The sequence below is a fragment of the Plectropomus leopardus genome, chromosome 19, assembly GCF_026936395.1.
Source record: "Plectropomus leopardus strain MGB_pleo_1.0 chromosome 19, ASM2693639v1, whole genome shotgun sequence".
Lineage (NCBI taxonomy): Eukaryota > Metazoa > Chordata > Actinopteri > Perciformes > Serranidae > Plectropomus > Plectropomus leopardus.
Window position 1 is genome coordinate 421,309 of NC_142194.1, and position 22,692 is coordinate 444,000.

The following is a 22,692-nucleotide window of genomic DNA, read 5'->3' on the forward strand; positions in this document are numbered from 1 at the left end:
AGGAGGGAGAGATCACAATCTATGAACTGATTGTCCTGTTCAGTTGTACTGTACTGGGATTTTTGTATACTTACCATGGATGCTACCCTATCTTGCACAGGGCCTGCCTTGATCTCCTTTGATACTGGCCCCTTGGACTTAATTTCTGACTCCCAGTTTTAGGAATAGTTGCTCTGGGTGATTGCGTACAAGATTTGACATGTGTACTTGTACATTTTATTTTCTCTGGCTTTTCTGAGTTCTGGCAGTCTGTCTATTTTTTATTTTTTGTTGTTTGCTGCTCTTTTTTGCATTCTCTCTGTTGTATTTACTCGTAAGTTTGTTTCATTAAAAATTGTATAAATACAATAAATACAATTTATTTTAAAAAAGATGTTCCAAATGGTATTTTAGGTGCCGATTCTGTAATAAACTGATTTTCTGTAGGACAAATCATGTGACTTTTATCACTGACAGGCTTATGAGTATTTTTAGCATTATTTACCCGTAATTATTCATGATATTTATTTATTTATATGTACACAACACCAGCCGAGGCATCAAGAGTGGAGTTCAGGGCTGACAATCAGGATGGCACACTGAAAACTGGGTTTGCAGATATCAGCCTGTGGTTTTCTTTTTGGGTCACAACTTCATCAAAACAAAGCAGCGTCTACTTGTGACCCTTCATGATAGCTCGCTCATACCGGCCCTCATGCAGCAACACGCTCTTAAATTTCTCTGATATTTTATCTCTTGGGGCGGCACGGAGGCGTCATGGCGAGCACTTTTAGGGTTAGTCACCTGTCAGCACAGGTAACGCCCCCTAAACACCTCACAGAGAGGTGAAGTCATTTCCGTCTTGTTTCTTTAGTGTTTGGTGAATATCGGGGCAGAAATTCGGAAAGCTGCTATTTAAATTTTTTAGTAGTAAAAGTGTAATTTCCTCCTTTTTGGACATGATATACTTCTGTTTGTTTCCTGAATCTGTCCAAAGGACATTCTGCTGTCTTTCTTGCACAATTTTATTGTGTTCTCCTTTTTGATTCGACATGTCTGTAATAAAAGTCTAAACTGAAAACTGAACTGAAGACTGAAGCTCTCAGTAAGTTTCCAGCTGAACGATGAGATGACCTGCAGGACGCCCTGTACGTGACTGAGGACAAAAATATGAAGACACACTCTGAAAATATGAAGACACACTCCGACCTGTCGAGACACATCGAGTTACATAATGCCAAACTCATAGCGAGACAATCTGATGAATTAAGGGACGAACATTTATCATCTGGAGGGTCAAATCAGGTGTCTGTCTACTGGGGGACATTTGATCAATTCAGCATCCTGGTGTTGACATACGAATCAGGACAGGAACAGAGGACGATGTTAGGAGTCACCTGTCCTCCACCTGTGTCTGTCCTCCATCTGATAGACTTGTGTTGTGAGTTTGAGTCCATCAGTGCTGCAGTGGTCAGTGTGTCTTCTCCATCCTCTGCTGAGGGACATCAGACAGGAAACACACTTCAGTACGTCTTTGTGTATGTCGGGTACAAAGACGCTGCAGTAATGTCCTCTGGAAAAATCCACTGGTTGTGTCCAGTGATGTCACAGGATGTCCGTCTCTCTGAGGACACTTTCACTTTGAGACCTGAGAAGTGAAATCGCTCAAAAAGGAGAAATTTTTAGGACAAGGGTCATTTTAGAGACACTTTTAGAACACTGGGAGTCTTTTTGAGAAGTGAGGACATTTTGGAAAAAAAGTAGATATTTTTAAAGATGTCTGGTGACGGTTTGGAAAGTGACGACAAGTGAGGAAATTTTGGATATATTTTACATTTTAGGCAGCTTTATTTGTATGGCACATTTCGGCTGCACAGAGCAATAAAATATAATGGAGTCAGATTTACAATAAAAGAGTCCAGCGATGACATAAAACAAAAAGGTCAAATCAGTTACTAAATGATTTTAAATATTTAAAATTAAAAATCACCATTAAAAACAGCAAAAGCACAGACATGACCTGCAAAGATAAAAATGATTTGAAATGATTCATAATCCAGTCATTACCAGGGAAAATGTTGTTTTTTTGCTGTTGTTTTTTTTAAAAAGTGAAGATGTTTTGAGGACAGTGAGGACATTTTGGAAAAGAAAAAAATTTATTTAGAGACAGTTGGGAAAGTGACAAGTGAAGATATTTTGGAGATATTTTAGATTTGATGTTTTTGGAGACATTTTTTCTCATTCTGAGACTGACAGTAATTAAAATTAAAAATTAAGTTGAAGAATCGAATGTGACGGTCCTCACAAGATTATAAACGCAGACGTGTGTGTGTGTGTGTGTGTGTGTGTGCACGTGCGTGTGTGTCCACTGTCGGTGTTTTTCTGACTTCCTGTGGTGTCTGGCCACTTGGCTCAGAGGAATTCTGGGAAACTCCAGAACAGACGAGAATCAGCTTTACTTCATCACACGTTTAATATTTGAAATATTTATCTGATGACATCAATAAAATATAAAACTTTATATAATTATAGATTAAGTTTCACTAACAGTCAGTAACTGTGTCAAGACAAAATATATTATTTAACTGTCAGACAGTTAGACACGGACAGTTAGGTTTTTTAAGGTTTTAAAGGTGATTTAAAGGTGTTTTTAAGGTTTTAAAGGTGATTTAAAGGTGTTTTAAAGGTTTTAAGGGTGGTCTAAAGGTATTTTTAAGGTTTTAAGGGTCTTTTAAAGGTGATTTAAAGGTGTTATAAAGGTTTTTTTATGGATGTTTTTTTCTGCATTCAGACATCTTTTAAAAGCATTCAGATCTTTGATACCTGAAAAAAATGCTTCTTTAGAAAAGATAGAAGGCAGTGAGAAACTTGAAATCTGAAAAACTAAAAGAAATGTCCCAAAAATTACAAGAAACAAGTGAAATGTGACAAAAGAAATTACCGGATTTTTTGCTCATAAGAAGGAGGAGACGTTCAGAAAACTATATACATATATATATATATATATATATATATATACATATGCTCAGGTTTGCTCAGATTTCACAGGGTTAACGTGTTAACCTGCAGCGCCACCTGCAGGTCACAGAGTCACAGCAGACTGACTGCACACACACAGCTTCTCCTGCAGGAGGAGACACAGATCAGAGGAGGAGGAGGTGACTGTGTTACTGTCAAACACCACCGTATAAATAAAGTTTGTATGCAGTTTCAGGTGTGAACCAGCAGGTAGCAGCAGAAGTTTGAACTGAAGGCAGATTCAGATTATTGATACTAGATATCGTCAATAATCAATAATCAGTACTTAATAAAAATGTGTTATCATAGATGAAACTACCAGCAGGGTCTAAAGTCATTAACATTAAAGCGATATTAATAATAATAATAATTATTATTATTATAATTATAATAACAATAAATCATTCTGGAGAATGAGGACTTTTACTTTTTGTGTGAATGCAGCGGGCTGCAGATCTCAGATCAGGTGGAGGGTGAGTGGACGCGTCCTAAAATATATGCGTCCATCCAGAAATACAAATGTCTGAAACTAAAGATCTGCTTCAATCACTGAGTCTGCTGCTGCCATAAACAGAGAAAAAACCCAACACACACACACACACACACACACACACACACACACACACAAACACACACACTCTCACACACACACACACACACACACACACACACACACACACACACACATTCCTGAGCTGGTTGTGTGAGCGACTCACTGTGTGTGTTGATGTTAGTCGACCAATCAGAATCAGTTTCAGACGTCCCTGTAAGGAGTTCAGCTGTTTTCCCATTTTCGGTCAAAGTCCAGGCAGCGTGTGTGTGTGTGTGTGTGTGTGTGTGTGTGTGTGTGTGTTGTATGAATGGAGGTGAAGCAGGTGGAGTCAATCCACTTGTCAAACTGTCAAGCTGAGTGAAACGCCCAATAAGCTGCTGCTGTCAAACTGGAAAACATAAAACAAGTACAACTATAATATAATATAATATAACATAATATAATATATTATAATATAACATAATATAATATATTATAATATATTATAATATTAAATAATATAATATATTATAATATAACATAATATAATATTAAATAATATAATATCATTGGGGCTGTAAGCATTAATGCGTTAATCCTAATGTGATTATTGTTTGTACGTAAAACGTTATTTGGTTTTTAATCGTGTAAATCGCCTGCAGGCGTTCCCGTCGTTAAGAGGCGGTATCCGGCTGAGTTTTTGCGATGGAAAAACATCAGGCTCATTTGACAGGAGTCCCTTGTTTATTTTATTTATGGAAATGGATGATTTGATTGACACAATGCAAAGAAACGCAGCGCAGCATATAATACTTGGTAACTGACATTTTACATACAGAGATTAAAGCTGTTTCTAGTTTCCAGCTCCTGTCCCGAGTTCAGCTTTTAGTGAGAAAAAATAACATGTTTTGAAGGTTACTTAGAAAACGTTCTTCCTTTGTTCTGATGTAACATTGTGGGAACATTTTATAAAAGATCATTGTCTGATCTGTCACCTCTCAACTTCACCAGAACATCTTAAGAGTGTTACAGCCATAACGTTACGTCTCAGTCAGCATTTAACCTCACAGGAACATTATCTGAAATGATAAACATCCTTAAAACGCTCTTTGAACATTATTGTAACTTGTAGGTAACATTAGCCTATGTTGTGGGAACGTTTCCTGCCAGCTGAGATAGTTTTTGAGATGTTTTTAGAGAATGTCAGCCAAACTTAAAGAAGAACACTCTGGGAACTAAAAGAAAACTTGCAGTTGACAATATTATTTAAAACAGTGCATTGCAATTTCTCAGTTTTGAGATCAATAAAGTGTATCTATCTATCTATCTACCATTGGTTGCATTGTAACATACTCAGAACATTTTTAGAACCAAATATTGCTCACTGGGAGATCGGCCTCTCACAGTGTAACTGTTGAGTGTGTGTCGCCCCCTGGTGTCTGACTGGAGTATTGGTCATAGAGCCCGCCCCTTTAGTTAGTGAATGGGACATGGGTCGAACTAAAAACTCACAGTACACGCTAAATACGTGTCTCCAAAACTGGTTTCTGTCACCGATGTTTGTTTAACTGTTTGTTTTTATGATAAGTTCGGTTTTAATGAGTTATTACATTATGCGAAGAGGGCATTTTCTGCCATGATTGACAGCTGTGACAGCCAATCACTGTGCTCGCATTCAATGGCGCTCCTTGAGATTGGCCAGCATGGACTCCGGCTCCAAATGACATCATCGGCACAAGATGGCAGTGCTTGTATCCAAAATATTTTAACTTCACTTTAGCATGGCAGGGGTCAGAGGGGACGCGTGTCCATCGTCATTCACAGACTGAGCTTCTGTTTCTGCGGTGAAGCTGATTCCTGTTTTAATCTGTTTGTTTTACCGAGGACGACAAATTTCTGAGCGTCTGTGGACATCCATGGACAAAAACGTCTGTTAGGAAAGAGCATCTCTGTGTTAATGTGTTTCAGTCTGATGAGTGAGGAGCCAGTGAGAGTGGTATGAAGTTATGGAGAAGGAGGAGGAGGAGGAGGAGGAGGAGGAGATGATCACTGTACAACTAAACAAGGACATACAGAAATACTACTGTACACACTTTCTACTGAAACACAAGCAGACCACACCCACCATGTTTCCTCTCCTTACATGAGACCTAGAGGAGGAGGAGGAGGAGGAGGAGGAGGAGAGGAGGAGAGGAGGAGAGGGAGGAGGAGGAGGAGGAGAGGGAGGAGAGGGAGGAGAGGGAGGAGGAGAGGAGGAGAGAAGGACAGGGAGGAGGAGAGGGAGGAGGAGGAGAGGAGGAGAGGAGAGGAGGAGAGGAGGAGGAGGAGGCTCGTCTTATTTACTGAGCGGCTTCCTTTTTAGGAGTGAAAGCTACAGACAGATCTGGCTGCTGCCTGTTGTTTTATGTTCTGTTGAATCTCTTCTTCTTCTTCTGTGGTTTCTGCGGCGCTTTGTGGCCGGAGTAAAAGGGGCGGAGTCTGAGCCGCAGGAAGTTTTCTTTTCCTCGTAGTAAAGCTTCCTTTTAAGGAGACGCAGAGAGGAGTCTGACCTCCACACCGACACATTCCTCCGTCCACCCGCTGCAGCCTCAACACTACGATACCCATCAGCCTCTGCAGCTGCCGCAGCAGCACAGAAGAAGAAACGTTTTGTTATAAAGTCTCGTCTTTAGGTTCGGGTCAGGTTTGTGATTGGACGTGTGTTAGTGAAATGCATCCTGGGAGACGCGGTATGCTGTATTACAGAGCTGCTGTACCGTGCTGTTTTACTGCACCGAATCTGACATCACAAGATTTTACAGCTCATACGAACTAAATTACTAACATTAACGCTTTCTACCTGAGTCATTACATCACTCACACAGGAGCCAATCAGCAGCGTCAGAGCTCAGCTGGCTTCACACCTGCACACCTTACCTGTCTGTCCGTCAGCTGAAACTACACTGTAAAATCTGAAAAGCTGATTCAACTTTTTAAAAAATCTAGGAAACTGACTGCCTTAAAAAGTTGGGTGGTTATAACCATTAATCTTATTTAAGTCTACTTTATTAAAAAATGCTTAAATGTTGTTATATTTCGTTGACTTTGTGAAGCTGATGCAGCCTAAAAAAGACGAGTTTAATTACATCAGTCTTTCCAAGTTTCAGTAAACCAAGTTCACTGTGCCCTCCTGCCGTCCATCAGCTAACAATGACAACGCCACCAGATCTGTCCGAGCGCGTTCTTATCTGACGCCGTCCAGCTGCGCTCCGGGTTAAATGCAGAAGGTGGCTTTTGGCGTCACGCTTGTACAACCAAAACACCGACAGAGCGGCGGTATTTGACAAGTTTGGAGTAAGGTCGGGCTGGTCGCTGACGCTCCAGGATGGTGTGTCAGTTTACGTCTGTTAAAGGCATTGTGTCTTTTCAAAATAAACTCCTGAAGCTTTTGTGTCGTTCGGACCAGCCGAAATGCCAGTAAAACGAACGGAGCGCCGTCACTGGTCCAGTATCCAGAAATTAAAACAGTCAGTGGGCGTGTCCTGATGCAGTGATGACACGTTTGGTCAAACTCTTACTTCAGTTAGAGGTTTCCTACATTTCCCAGAATTCCTTCTCACAAACACCATAGAAGGGTCTTAAAATAAGGAGACAAACAGCCTCCAGACCTTCAAGTCCAAACATTCTTCTTCCTGTCCTCCTCCTCCTCCTCCTCCTCCTCCTCCTCCTGCTGTGTTTGTCTTTTTAAGGAGATGGACTCCGTGATGTCTCTGCTGAATGTGTGACAGGAAACTAGAAAAAGAAAAGCTGAGCGTCTTCCAGCAGCTCCAGATTCAGTCACATCCACCGCAGGTCTTCAGCTGAGGACCAGAGACAGAGACAAATCAAAATATTTCATCAGTTATATCTGAAAAATGTCAAATATTTAATTTTACTTTTATTTTTTAATCACTTATTTTTTATTCCTATGATATTCTGCTAATTAGCGCACCATGAATGATTTTATGTCCTTAGCCTCAAGTAACATAAAATAACGTTGAGTAATGTCAGCGTAAAGTAAAGTAACATATAGTAACATAAAATAATGGAAAAGAACATCCTTAACGTAAAGTAACATCCTTAATATAAAGTAACACAAAAAAACATTAAGGCACATCCTTAACGTAAAGTCACTGAGGTTTGTTTTAGGAAAAAAAAAAACCAAGATGAGTACGTACCTTAAAATGACTTTAAGTTTCAAACATCGGCCTCCTAGTAAAGTCCCGGTGTAAAGTCCTGCGCTCCGTTTGGTCATGCGATGGCAGCCGTCCAAAATACGTGAATTATGCATTGTTCACTGGCTCATCTTTACGTGGGATATGTACGAATTTCGGTATATTACTTTTCATCGGAAAACATACAAACAGTGCAGTGAAAGTAAACAGCTGTCTGAACTTCACTAACGTTACATTCAGTGTCAGCCCACAAAACATTTCTACACATCAAACGTGTGCTCTAACACGGACCTCAAAAACAACAAAACACACAAATAACGTGCTCTAACACGGACCTCAAAAACAACAAAACACACAAATAACGTGTGCTCTAACACGGACCTCAAAAACAACAAAACACACAAATAACGTGCTCTAACACGGACCTCAACAACAACAAAACACACAAATAACGTGCTCTAACACGGACCTCAAAAACAACAAAACACACAAATAACGTGCTCTAACACGGACCTCAAAAACAACAAAACACACAAATAACGTGTGCTCTAACACGGACCTCAAAAACAACAAAACACACAAATAACGTGCTCTAACACGGACCTCAAAAACAACAAAACACACAAATAACGTGCTCTAACACGGACCTCAAAAACAACAAAACACACAAATAACGTGCTCTAACACGGACCTCAACAACAACAAAACACACAAATAACGTGTGCTCTAACACGGACCTCAACAACAACAAAACACACAAATAACGTGTGCTCTAACACGGACCTCAACAACAACAAAACACACAAATAACGTGTGCTCTAACACGGACCTCAAAAACAACAAAACACACAAATAACGTGTGCTCTAACACGGACCTCAAAAACAACAAAACACACAAATAACGTGCTCTAACACGGACCTCAAAAACAACAAAACACACAAATAACGTGCTCTAACACGGACCTCAAAAACAACAAAACACACAAATAACGTGTGCTCTAACACGGACCTCAAAAACAACAAAACACACAAATAACGTGTGCTCTAACACGGACCTCAACAACAACAAAACACACAAATAACGTGCTCTAACACGGACCTCAACAACAACAAACCACACACACACCGTGTGCTCTCACACGGACCTCAACAACAACAAAACACACAAATAACGTGTGCTCTAACACGGACCTCAACAACAACAAAACACACAAATAACGTGTGCTCTAACACGGACCTCAAAAACAACAAAACACACAAATAACGTGTGCTCTAACACGGACCTCAAAAACAACAAAACACACAAATAACGTGCTCTAACACGGACCTCAAAAACAACAAAACACACAAATAACGTGTGCTCTAACACGGACCTCAACAACAACAAAACACACAAATAACGTGTGCTCTAACACGGACCTCAACAACAACAAAACACACAAATAACGTGCTCTAACACGGACCTCAAAAACAACAAAACACACAAATAACGTGCTCTAACACGGACCTCAAAAACAACAAAACACACAAATAACGTGCTCTAACACGGACCTCCACAACAACAACACACACAAATAACGTGCTCTAACACGGACCTCAACAACAACAAAACACACAAATAACGTGCTCTAACACGGACCTCAACAACAACAAAACACACAAATAACGTGCTCTAACACGGACCTCAACAACAACAAAACACACAAATAACGTGCTCTAACACGGACCTCAACAACAACAAAACACACAAATAACATAACGTCAACATGTCTCGGCTAACAGAGCTGACATTAGCCTATCCTAACGACACCAAGCCACCGCGTGTCTTAATAAACATCATTCCCTCCCAGAAACCGATTCAAACTGAGACATTTTCTGTATCACGAAGCTACTGTAAAATAAATAATAAACAAAAAAAACCAAAAAAACAACAACAATAATAAACGGGGTGACTCACCTTCAGACGAACTGTCGGGGCTGAATGCCACGCCAACATGTCACGTTTCCCGGTGTGCTGGGTCAGACAGCTGCTGGCGCCGCTCTGGTTATGCGTTCATGAGCCAACACGTGTTTATCTTCGATGTGGAGATTTTTCTGTCTCTTTGGTAGAATTTTGTAAATGAAGAGCTCCCTCCTCAGAGACAGAATCAGCTGGTCGATGATGTCAGCTTCGCCTGAGATCATACACCAAAAGTTTTGGGGAGGTGGTTACAGGTGCAGCGTGATTGACACGTGTCTCAAATATTCATGGCATTTACAGAAATGTAGCCTGACAGATCTAAACATGTTGTACAGTAAACCAAACCCACCTCAAGTATTCGTCCTGCTGAAAAACTGAGACCAGCCACCGCGGTGACGCCACTATCTGGAGAAAAAGTGAAAACATATATATCGTGTTATAGTTATACCAAAACTTACTTTACACCGGGACTTTACTAGGAGGGCGATGTTTGAGTATTTGGTTATACCAAACAAACCACAGCCATACCGTTCACTGTTTCATCTCCTCTTTAATGAGTCCAATACTTTGGTTTGTGGCAGTGTTTAACTATCATACCAGAGGCTCAAAATTAAAAAAAGTATTTTGAGAAAAATGATCGTTCGCCATCACAATCACGAGACGGAATAGCTTAAATTTATACCTTTGGTATACAATATTTAAACGACATTTGGACACATCTAAAAATCTACCCAAACCCAGCGCTTCGGAGAGAAGCAGTTTTTCAGTCTGCACAGTGTTTACGAGAACAAACCACAGCGGAGCGTGCTCGACGAACGTGACCTGAAAGTTGCCTACATCAAACGTGATTGGCTGTAAGAGATCATGTGAGAAAGACAGATGTAGGAGCTAGCAATTGAGTTAAAGTGCTTACTGTGAGTGTCACAGTGGTCAAATTATCTTACATTACGGCAATTTGGGATTTATTCATCATTCATCATACAGAGGGCAAAATTATCGTACAAATACGATAATTACTGTACATCTGGCAACATTAGTTTATGGCCATCTTAGCTTAGCATGCTAACATGCTAAGATGATGAAACTGGTAAATATTAAACCTGGAGTTAAAAAAGAGGAAAAAAGAGCAGAATAGTCCTTTAATCTCTCAGCGACACTGGACGCCACAGCTTCAGGACCTGCTGACGTCCAAACATGGAGTCTGATCTTTGTGTGTGTGTGTTACTGTGTGTTACTGTGTGTTACTGTGTGTGTGAGTGTGTGTGTGAGTGTGTGTGTGTGTGTGTGTGTGTGGGGGCGGTCTGGGATGTGTCCTCAGAAGGGGATTGTGGTGTACATCATGTAAACTGACGATGTCACTGTTTTGGCACGTAGGTTAGATGTGTGTGTGTGTGTGTGTGTGTGTGTGTGTGTGAACATGTTACACTGCCATATGAGGAGGTGAGACGGGGAGGAGGTTTATATGAACATTAGACCTCGTTAACAGAATTATCTGACATAAATGATTTGAATATTATCATTAGATGTCAGTGTGTGTGTGTGTGTGTGTGTGTGTGTGTGTGTGTCTTACTGTGTTTGTGATGTCTGAGAGGACGCAGTGGTCCGTCAGAGTTTGAGGCCTCTGATTGGCTGTCCCTCTGAGGACAGACAGACGTGTCCCAGATCAGTTTAACCAGCTGAGGACAGATGAGAGCCGTGTGTGGGATCTGTTTACGTGTCTTTGCACGGCGTCGATCAGAGGGTCGGCACAGCTGAGAATGAAAACACAATCGACACGAGAGGATTCAAACATGAGTGAGAGTCAGCTGCACACGGTACACCGCCAGCTACAGGTCCCCGTATATACTGTCCATGGTCCCAACACACAATAAACCTGTCTGAGGACGCCGAGAGGACCGTCACCACCTGAAAAAACTAATGTTAGCATAGCAACAAGTGATGTGAGCATCACAAGAGCAAGGTTTGTCTAGAAAAACGTTACATCAGCAAAACGAAACCTAGCAGAAAAAAAGTAAGCTAATGTTGGCATAACATAAGTGATATTGACTTAAAACTACGTTAGCAGAGCAAAGGTAATGTTAGCATAAAAAAATAATGTCAGCACAACAAAAGTAAAGTTAGTAAAGAAAAGTTATGTATATAACAAAAATGATGTCAGCTATGTTAGTTAAGACTACCTGCACAAACACGTCTGAACACAATAATCCTGTAGTCTGTGACAACACAGCGAGGACATTACCTCCTGAAAAAGAAAAGTGATGTTAGCATAGAAAAAAAGTTACGTTAGTATAACATTAGCATAGAAAGACTAAGAAAGAAATCATGATGGTGTAACATAAGCAGTGTTAGTACTGACTAAATTACGTTAGCAAAGCACATGAACGTTAGTACAGACAAAAGTAATTTTAGCACAGAAAAAGGTTCCGTTAGCATAACACAAATCACGTCAGATATCTGAACACACGATGGACATGTGCAACGACAACACTGTGAGGACGTCTGAGGACCTGCTAACAGACATAAGTGATGTTAGCATAACAAAAAGTGACACAAAAGGATTAAAACAAACGGTTTCAGATGGTTTTAGTGGGCCTGTGTGCCCCCATTTATTACGTTTACCAGTCAAAATCATATCCACATTATTGAAGGAAATCGTAACTTTCTGGAGCTTTCTACATCCAGTTGAGTGTTGGCTGTAGCTTTAACCCCTTAGGGACTGTTTGGAACATTTTAGGCACTTTTCATTTTTCTTCCTGTTGTGATAACTGTGTGTGTGTTGATGCATGTGTCCTAAATGTAGTCCAGATTGTGTATTTGAGTGTAATCAGTGAATTTGCAGCTCAGCTCCTACAATAAGTCTAAAATACACTGTGGAAACTAAATAGTTACATTCAGACTGTTCAGGTCCAAAAATGCTCCATTGAAACCCATTCAAACTGACATTTTTGATCCCACAGCCATCAGAGCAGAAAAACAGGACTTGTATTATTTCTGGGTGTCATTCTGGGCTTTTGACTCTGAATTTGTCATTTGGACTATTTTCCACCTGATGAGGTCATTTTGACCATATTTGGCATATGGAGGAAATACATGCTATTTCCACTAGGTGACCTGTCACAGTCAATGTAGCTGCTGATCACTGACATATCCCAGACTGTCAGCAGCTACACTCACACACTGACATATCCCAGACTGTCAGCAGCTACACTCACACACTGACATATCCCAGACTGTCAGCAGCTACACTCACACACTGACGTAGCCCAGACTGTCAGCAGCTACACTCACACACTGACATATCCCAGACTGTCAGCAGCTACAATCACACACTGACGTAGCCCAGACTGTCAGCAGCTACACTCACACACTGACATATCCCATTGACATGGTGTTTTTGTTTTTGTTTTTACCTAAAAACATAGTGGCATAATAACAAAAACATGGCATTTAAAGTGTTAAAATTCTGGAAATTAATGAATATTTGATATTTATGATTAGGATTGATGTTGGATTTAAATGAAAGTATAAAATCATATTAATATGTAATATTTTAAAGTTTAAAGCGATACAAGTGTGTGTGATATTAAAGTGGGCCATAAGAGTTAAAAGCACTAACATTTAAGTGTTGGTTGTGGCTTTAACAGCAGAAAATGTGACGTGTTGGTTGTCGTCGGTACGGTGGAGGTGAAGTTGAGGTCAGTTCAGTCAGACTGAAGCTGCTGACAGTCAACACAGCTGGACTTCATCACTCATTCATTCACTCAGTGCAGCACAGGAACCTCAACCGTGTGGAACAACCAGAAAAACTGATGCATAATGTTCTTCAGCTTTCTAATGACCTCCTCTAGCAAAAGGTTTACAATGCAGTCTGATCAACTTCTTCAGGAGGTGAAGTTAAATAATAATATGTACATCAGCACCAAACAAACTGAACTTCAGCTCCAAATTCAGGGATGGTTCTAGTGCTATTTTATACATTTTCAGTGTTTTTACTTTATTTAAACCTCTAAATCTGGAGAATTTTTTATATAACACTTAAATATTTTCCAGTGCTGTGAGGTTAACTGAGGACATGAGGACATGAAGACATGAAGACAGGGTGGATGTCAGGGACGGCTCTAATGCTTTTTTAATTTTTCTGGGGGGGGGGTTTACTATTTTAAAACCTTTGGATTTGCATACAACTCTTTAAACACTTTAATATGTTCCAGTACTGCACAGTTATCTGAGGAGACGGAGACATGAGGACATGAAGACATGAGGACAGGGTGGATGTCAGGGACGGCTGAGGTGTGAGACTGTGTCACCAAACACTGTCTGACCTTTAACTCAACACACACCGTCTGTCCCTCTGTCTATCTGTCTGTCTATCCGTCTGTCCTCCTGTCTCTGTCTCTGTCTCACTCTGTCTCTGTCTCTCTGTCCTCCTGTCTGTCTGTCTGTCTCTGTCTCATGAGTAAGAAACAGAAAAACTCTGTTTGATACTTTTACTGCAGTTTACTTGGTACACTGACACAACATTTTACTGAAATGCAGCATTTGTACTGTGTGATGTGAGTATTTGTACTGTAATGTAATGTGTGATGTGACTCATACAGTGTTTGTACTGTGTGATGTGAGTATTTGTACTGTAATGTAATGTGTGATGTGACTCATACAGTGTTTGTACTGTGTGATGTGAGTATTTGTACTGTAATGTAATGTGTGATGTGACTCATACAGTGTTTGTACTGTGTGATGTGAGTATTTGTACTGTAATGTAATGTGTGATGTGACTCATACAGTGTTTGTACTGTGTGATGTGAGTATTTGTACTGTAATGTAATGTGTGATGTGACTCATACAGTGTTTGTACTGTGTGATGGTAGTATTTGTAGTGTGTGATGTTGTACTTGTACTGCAGTAGTGTTGTTAGTACTTGTACTACAGTAGTGTGGCAGTACTTATACTGCAGTAGTGTGTGATGGTAGTACGTGTACTGCAGTAGTGTGTGATGTAGTACTTGTACTGCAGTACTGTGTAGTACAGTGGGAGTAGTGGGAGAGGCTGCAGGAATGCTCTGAATGATGGGAGAAAGTCGGCCGGCGGCGTCAGCGTCTGATTGGCTGCCTCCCTCAGGGCCTGCCCTATAAGGACTCAGGCATGGAGAGAGGAGACGGAGGAGGAGGGGGGGGAGAAGGGAGGAGGCCCAGGCCATGTTTGGGATGGAGGGATGGATGGAGGAGGAGGAGGCTTGATAAACTCCGTCACTCCTCCTCAGTCTCACTTCTGTCCTGTCCCCCCCACGTCCCAGCAGGCCCTGCACTGCCACGGTAAGACCTCACCACCTCCTCCATCACCTCCTTCTCCATCACCTCTCTTTACCTCCTGCATCACCTCCTCCTTACCTCCTCCATCGCCTGCATCACCTCCTGCTCCTCTCTTTACTGTAAAAGTGATAAAACTTTTAAAAGCTGCAGGATGTCTCCTCGCCATCATCTCACCTGCTCCTCCTGCTTCACCTCCTTGTCTCCTGTCACTGTACAGCAAACTGTCAAAAGGAGCTCCTCTTTATTTACTCGAGTGCTCCTCTCCTCTTTCATTTCTGCACCTCCTTTTTTGTCTCCGTGTGAATGTGGAGAAACATAAACCTGAATTTAAACATTTCACCTCCTCTTTCGTGTCTTTGATTGTCTGCTCCTTTCACCTCCTCTTTCTGCATCTCTGTCATTAAGTCTGACCTCCTCTCCTCTCTCCTCCTCTTCATGTAAATGTAGAAAGAACTGAAGCCTGCTCCTATACAGCTCACCTCCTGCTTCACCTCCTCTCCTCTCTTCTCACTGAAAATGTGACAAAACTCAGGAAAAGCTGCAAATTGTCTCCCTCTGTCTCCTCTCCATCACCTCCTCTGCTCCTCCTTTTTCCTCCTTGTTAATGTGAAAGAGTTTAAACCTCCTCTTCACCTCCTTCCCTTCTTCTCCTTGTGATGTAAATGTCTGAACTGTCCTGAACATCTCACCTCCTCCAGCACCTCCTCATCACCTCCTGCTCCCTTCTTTAACTCTCGTCTTCAAACCCTCCAAGCTCCTTCACCTCCTCTTTTATCTAATTTCTCCTCCTCTTGGTTCTACTTTGATCTCCTCTTTAATCACCTTCTCTGCTCCTAAACCATCTCACCTCCTCTTTCACCTCCTTCTCTCCGGTTATTGCACTGCTCCTCCATCATCTCCCTCTTCAAGTGCTCCTCCTGTTCTCCTCCTCATCTCCTTCCCTCTGCTGTCAAGGTGAAGGAATTTAACACCTCCTGTTTGTTCCTCAACCATCTCACCTCCTCTTTCATTACCTTTCATCTCCTCTTTTTTCCTTCAATTTGAAATTTCGGTTCTCCTTTTTTAGAGTTTATTTGGTTCCTCTTTCATCATCTGCTCCTCCTACATCCCTCGGACCTCCTTCCTCCTCTGCTCCTCCTTTCTCAGTTGAATCTCCTCTTTCACCTCCTTTCTCCTCTCAGTGTAACTCCAGAAACTTCCTCCTTCATCACCTCCTGTCTTCTCACCTGTGTTTCACCTCCTTCTTTGCCTCCCTTTGTCTCCTCCTCACACGCCTATTTGTCCTTTCATCTCCTTCATCATCTCCTCCTTTGCTGCCTCACCTCCTCTCCTCATTCTCTCCTTCAAGTTGCACTTGTTGAAGCAACAGAGTCAAACACGACAGATCAAACCGAACTCCATCCATTTTTTCACCGTTTTTAGAGTGCAGGTTTCTGCAGAGTCACAGTTTGTTTCTGTAGAGTCACAGTTTGTTTCTGCAGAGTCACCGTTTGTTTCTGCAGAGTCACAGTTCATTTCTGTAGAGTCACGGGTTGTTTCTGCAGAGTCACCGTTTGTTTCTGCAGAGTCACAGTCTGTACAGTATCACTTTGTGTTCTAGTGAAAGGGGGATCAGAGCGCTGAAAGTGTGTATTTTCTGAATGAGGTTTGGCTGAGTGCTGCAGGTGTTGAGGTGTGTTTGATTTCTCTCTCAACGCTGAGTCACAGCTTTCGACGCCTTTAGAAAACGTTTGTGCGCTGAGTCATGACTTGCAGGAAGTCACATTTCATATCTATCTGACATCTTTCAAACATCTAAAATTTAAACACAGAAACTAAACGTTCAACCTGAAATTAAACAGAAGCAGAAGGACAATTTGATTTCATTTTTAAAGATCAGTTATCTCGAGATCTCCATCTGGTGTTTATATTTAATTCAAAATTTCAGTTTTTCTCCAGGATAACAATTTTATCATTTAAGTGTTAAATTTGTTGTGAGATCAAAACTAGCAGAAATAATAATAAATTATTATTAGTAGTATTATTATTAATTGCACATATAAATATAAAAATAAAATAAAAATAAGATGAAGAAAATTCAATGATAAGATAAATATAAAATAAAATCAGCATTTCCAAGCGCTTTCAGCCACATGTCATGGTCTTCATCAGAGGTTGAATTAAACTTAGAAAAACTTTTTCAGGTAATCAGAGTGTATTGGTTTTACTCTGTTATCGATGACATCCTGATCAATAACTCCAGATGTCACAATAACTGGGTTTAACACCCTTTAATTTACAGATAATCAATAATAAACCTCAGAATACGATCAGTCTGCAGTTAACCGTGTGAGCAGCAGGGGGCGCTCCGCAGGTGAAACTAAAACTTTAAACTTCAGTTTGTGAGAAAATTAAAATAATAAAGTCAAAATGAATTAATTTTTTAGTAATTTGGTTTGAGGTTAGTTTGACTCCTTGTGAAATTTTAACTCAATAGAAACTTAAATATTATGATATTTTCAAACTTTCACACATTCAGATGTTTAGATTTGTTGTTTTCTGAGTCTTTGAGTCTTTGAATCTTTGAGTCTTTAAATCTTGATTGATCCTCCTTCTGCGTCAGTAAACACACGCTGACGGTTTATTTCACACATTAAAACTCAGTGCAGCACCAAAGGTGGATTGATCCGCCGCTGAGTGAAAAACTTTAACATGTTTTAGAAACTAACAGTGTCTGCAGGAGAACTTCAACAACAAACTTTATTTCTGATTTCAAAGTTTTAATCAGATTTATTGACGATGGTATCAGAGGATGATCAGACAAAGCTGAGGGCACAGTGAACCCGTGTGGCCTGACAGGATACAGATAAATATTTGATTCTCAAATCTGATGACTAAATATGGACTAAAGTCTCATCTGTCTCACCGAGAGACAAAGGACAGAGAGGGCAGAGAGAGAGACAGAGACAGAGAAACAGAGAGAGAGACAGAGACAGAGAGACAGACAGACAGAGAGAGAGACAGAGAGACAGACAGAGACAGAGAGACAGACAGAGACAGAGACAGAGAGACAGACAGACAGAGACAGAGAGACAGACAGACAGAGAGAGAGACAGAGAGACAGACAGAGACAGAGAGACAGACAGAGACAGAGAGACAGACAGAGACAGAGAGACAGACAGAGACAGAGACAGAGAGACAGACAGAGACAGAGACAGAGAGACAGACAGAGACAGAGACAGAGAGACAGACAGACAGAGACAGAGAGACAGACAGAGAGAGACAGAGAGACAGACAGAGAGAGGGAGCATACCAAACAGAGGCCGCTCTCTGCTGCATGCCCGAATTAGGAAGTTTTCCCAGAGTGCTTTGTTGTTCATTCAGTCAGTGCTGCACTGAGGTGTGTGTGTGTGTGTGTGTGTGTGTGTGTGTGTGTGTGTGTGTGTGGTGTGTGTGTGTGCGTGTGTGCGTGTGCGTGTGTATGTGTGTGGTGATGTCACTGCCGTCACATGAAAACCTCACAGCTCCAATTTTGGTGATGTGGAGGAATCGGCTGCAGGAGTTTCATGTTTTTACGACATAAAAACTCACAGCTCCATTTACACTGTGTGGCCAAAAGTATGTGGACGGAGTTGCAGTGAAAAAATACTCAAAGTACAAGTCCTAAAACTCAGCTGAAGTACAAAAGTATCAATATCAGCAGTAAAACTCACTCTGCAGAACATTTCATATGATGACTAGTATTGTATTTTGTATGCACATTTGTATTTGTTTGCAAATACAAATTTGGTAACTTCGTAAGAAATGTCTCTCAAGTTGCAAGAAATTAGCAGATTTGGAATATTATTTATGAAAAGCAAAAGCAAGGGATTTATAATTATCATAATTACATATTTAACATTATGCTACAAAACTATTATAATTTTTGAAACAGTTTTTCTAAGTCATTTGTGTGTTGTTTTTTTTAAACTTTCTCTTCATTAAAAAACAATTTTCAGGTCATTTTTGTGTGCTTTCCTTAATTTCTGAATTTCTTTGAAAATTTTGGGTCATCTTGTCTTTCGTTGCTCTTTTTTTTTTTAAAAAAGAAATCAACATAATTTTCTTAGGTTTCAAAGGGTTGACTGATCATTAATCAATAATCATTGATCACTCTTCACTGACCAATACTCACTAATCACTGATTACTCATCACTGATCACAAACCACTGATCAATAATCACTGACCTCTCTGTCCCTCAGTGTGAGTCGTTGGTGTCGTCGTGTCGTAGCTCGCCCCACAGCGCCCCCCGCCTGCAGTCATGTGTGACGACGAGGAGAGCACCGCTCTGGTCTGTGATAACGGCTCCGGTCTCTGCAAGGCCGGGTTCGCCGGGGATGACGCCCCCAGAGCCGTCTTCCCGTCCATCGTGGGACGGCCACGCCACCAGGTGAGGGAAAACCTGGTCCAGAGACACGAGAACGAGCTGACGCTGAGTTACAGTGTCTTTAAAACAATGTTAGTCTTTATGATGCCGCAGAGGACATCTCTCACCTGTCTGTCCCTTTGTCTCTCTGTCTCTGTCTGTCTGTGTCCGTCCCTCAGGGAGTGATGGTGGGTATGGGGCAGAAGGACAGCTACGTTGGGGACGAGGCTCAGAGTAAGAGAGGAATCCTGACCCTGAAATATCCCATTGAACATGGAATCATCACCAACTGGGACGACATGGAGAAGGTCCCCGATGTTAACATCGATTTCACATAATCAATAAGATCTGATTAATCATTGATTACTAATTGTTGGTTATTGATGATGGCTGTCTGCTCTGTGATTGGTCAGATCTGGCATCACTCGTTCTACAACGAGCTGCGAGTGGCTCCAGAGGAACATCCCACCCTCCTGACCGAAGCTCCACTCAACCCCAAAGCTAACAGGGAGAAGATGACACAGGTACTAATACTGCGGTACTACTGCAATACTACACTGTACTACACTAAAGATCCAAAGCCAACAGGGAGAAGATAACAGGGGTACTAATACTGCAGTACTAATGCTACAGTATGACTTACCACAATATACTTCAGTGTACAGGGCTTAAGATCCATACCATACTGCAAGTGATATATTAATATTAATGAATTTATATGTTATATATTTGAGTGTTTATATTCACTTATTGATTTATTGATATTATCTAATATATTTGAATAAATATATTTTTGTGTTTGTATTCAGATAATGTTCGAGACCTTCAATGTTCCAGCGATGTACGTGGCGATCCAGGCCGTCCTGTCCCTGTACGCCTCAGGACGCACCACAGGTTAGACTCTTCCTCTTCAAAGTTTAGAAACTGTTAGAAAACAATATGACTGATCACCAGAACTCAACCAATCAATACTGATATGAACTTGTATATATATGAAGAGCCTACAGAGCACAAAAATATTTATATTCATTCTCTGTAAAGATGGCCTCAATTTAAGAATGCTCGAAACTATTAAAGACTAAATGGAACAGAAACTGACACTGACCTGTATGTCTCTCTTTGTCCCTCTGTCCTCCTGTCTCTCCATGTCTGTCGGTCTTTCAGGTATCGTGCTGGACTCTGGAGACGGCGTCACCCACAATGTGCCCATCTACGAGGGTTATGCTCTCCCTCACGCCATCATGAGGTTGGACTTGGCGGGCCGCGACCTCACCGACTACCTCATGAAGATCCTGACGGAGCGCGGCTACAGCTTTGTCACCACAGGTACGACATCATTGTCATGAGCAGGTTATATCGCCGTGGTAACAGCATGACATGTCTGAGCCGCTGTGTGGTGTCTCTGCAGCGGAGAGAGAGATTGTGCGGGACATCAAGGAGAAGCTGTGTTACGTCGCTCTGGACTTTGAGAACGAGATGGGGACGGCAGCGACCTCGTCCTCACTGGAGAAGAGCTACGAGCTTCCTGACGGACAGGTCATCACCATCGGCAACGAGAGGTTCCGCTGCCCCGAGACACTTTTCCAGCCCTCCTTTATTGGTAGGACTCTTTTTCACCTGTCAGCCTACTTGTCTGTTTGCCTGTTGGACACTTTGTCTCACCCATGGTCCCCTGGTCTGTCCTGCAGGTATGGAGTCGGCAGGAATCCACGAGACAACCTACAACAGCATCATGAAGTGCGACATCGACATCCGTAAAGACCTGTACGCCAACAACGTGCTGTCTGGAGGAACTACCATGTACCCGGGTATCGCTGACCGCATGCAAAAGGAGATCACCGCCCTTGCCCCAAGCACCATGAAGATCAAGGTCAGAGAGTCAAGACACAGAGACAGCAAAGACAACACATTCAGAGTAGGAATGGTTCTGGTTGAGCAAAAGGAGAGGAATTGGTTCTTGTTAAGCCAGAGGAGTGGGACTGGTAAGGGTTAGTCCAGAGGAGTGGGACTGGTAAGGGTTAGTCCAGAGGAGTGGGACTGGTAAGGGTTAGTCCAGAGGAGTGGGACTGGTAAGGGTTAGTCCAGAGGAGTGGGACTGGTAAGGGTTAGTCCAGAGGAGTGGGACTGGTAAGGTTTAGGCCAGAGGAGTGGGACTGGTTCGGGTCAGGATATCGGGGTAAGACAATCAGAGTAGCATTGTAAGGTGGGCCTTCACTGTTTGGATTCCTAAAATGCTCATCTTGTCACAGTGTGTGACTTCAGAAGGTTCAATACTCTGAATTAAACTTTCCTTGTCCTGCAGATCATCGCCCCCCCCGAGAGGAAGTACTCAGTGTGGATCGGCGGCTCCATCCTGGCCTCCCTCTCCACCTTCCAGCAGATGTGGATCAGCAAGCAGGAGTACGACGAGGCCGGACCCTCCATTGTCCACCGCAAGTGCTTCTAGACAGATCAGATCTGTCCAGGTCTCCATCTTCTTCTACCACCAACCACCCCCACCCCCACCTACCCATTTTTGCCCTCACTGAGCACGAAGCCAACAGGTCCCAGATCAGATCCCCGAAAACATCCAAACAGGGACAAGCGGCAGCAACAGGAAGTCAGTCAGTGGTGTTTTTTGGTATTTAGGAAGATGCTAAAACAAGTGTTTTATTCTGACAGCTGGTAAACAGGAAGTGATGTCATCTTGTGCAGATGTTTTTGGTGAACTGAACCTTGAACTTTTCAGGATTGCCATCAGATTTTCAGCTCAAACGTCCTCCCCCTCCGCTCACTGTCAAACTGTGAATGTGGCGCTTTCCTCCATCTTTAACCCCTCCTGCTCCACCTGTGGCCCCGCCCCCTCCCATCCTCCATGTTGGTACTATTTGTTGTCTAAAAGTGTGTTTTTATTTTTGATGAATAAAGCTTGAATGCTGCCCACTTGTGTTATCTTCCATCCTGTAACAATGATGTCACCATTGTAATGATGATGTCACGGCTGTCGAACAGGAGGCGTGGCCTCACGGTGATGTCTGTAAAGAAGTGTGTCATGTGACATCATGGAAGTGACAGATGATTGGCCAAAGGAAGACAATAAAGAGCTCTCATACAAGAGACACGAGTTCAGTGTTCATTTCAGCACGTCACATCAGCTGACTCTTCAAAACGTCACTTTTCAAAACTCCTCCAACATGCTCCGTTTCTGAGGCGTTAAAATTTGTGGTGAAGACCGCCATAACATCACAAACTTTGTGGAGTTCAGACGGACAGTTCAAGCAGCAACTGTGACTTCACAGCCGGCCTCCATCCCCACTTCAATGAAATGTACAAAAAA

At 41.9% G+C, this 22,692-nt stretch overlaps 1 protein-coding gene and 1 long non-coding RNA gene across 2 annotated transcripts; one reads left to right on the forward strand and one right to left on the reverse strand.

The window, feature by feature from the left end:
* Positions 1-7,731: 7,731 nt before the first annotated feature.
* On the reverse strand, positions 7,732-11,429 carry LOC148186264 (uncharacterized). Its single transcript, XR_015774906.1, has 4 exons — positions 11,253-11,429; positions 10,032-10,087; positions 9,680-9,896; positions 7,732-7,853 (listed from the first exon to the last, which is right to left on the reverse strand). It is a non-coding gene; the product is annotated as an uncharacterized LOC148186264 (long non-coding RNA).
* Positions 11,430-14,856: 3,427 nt separating this feature from the next.
* Positions 14,857-22,472, forward strand: acta2 (actin alpha 2, smooth muscle). Its single transcript, XM_042507567.2, has 9 exons — positions 14,857-14,994; positions 19,213-19,400; positions 19,556-19,684; positions 19,790-19,900; positions 20,186-20,270; positions 20,541-20,702; positions 20,785-20,976; positions 21,065-21,246; positions 21,679-22,472. Exons 2-9 carry the CDS (start codon positions 19,272-19,274, stop codon positions 21,820-21,822), a joined length of 1,134 nt encoding a protein of 377 aa, XP_042363501.1. The 5' UTR covers positions 14,857-14,994; positions 19,213-19,271; the 3' UTR covers positions 21,823-22,472.
* The last annotated feature ends 220 nt before the right edge of the window (positions 22,473-22,692 follow it).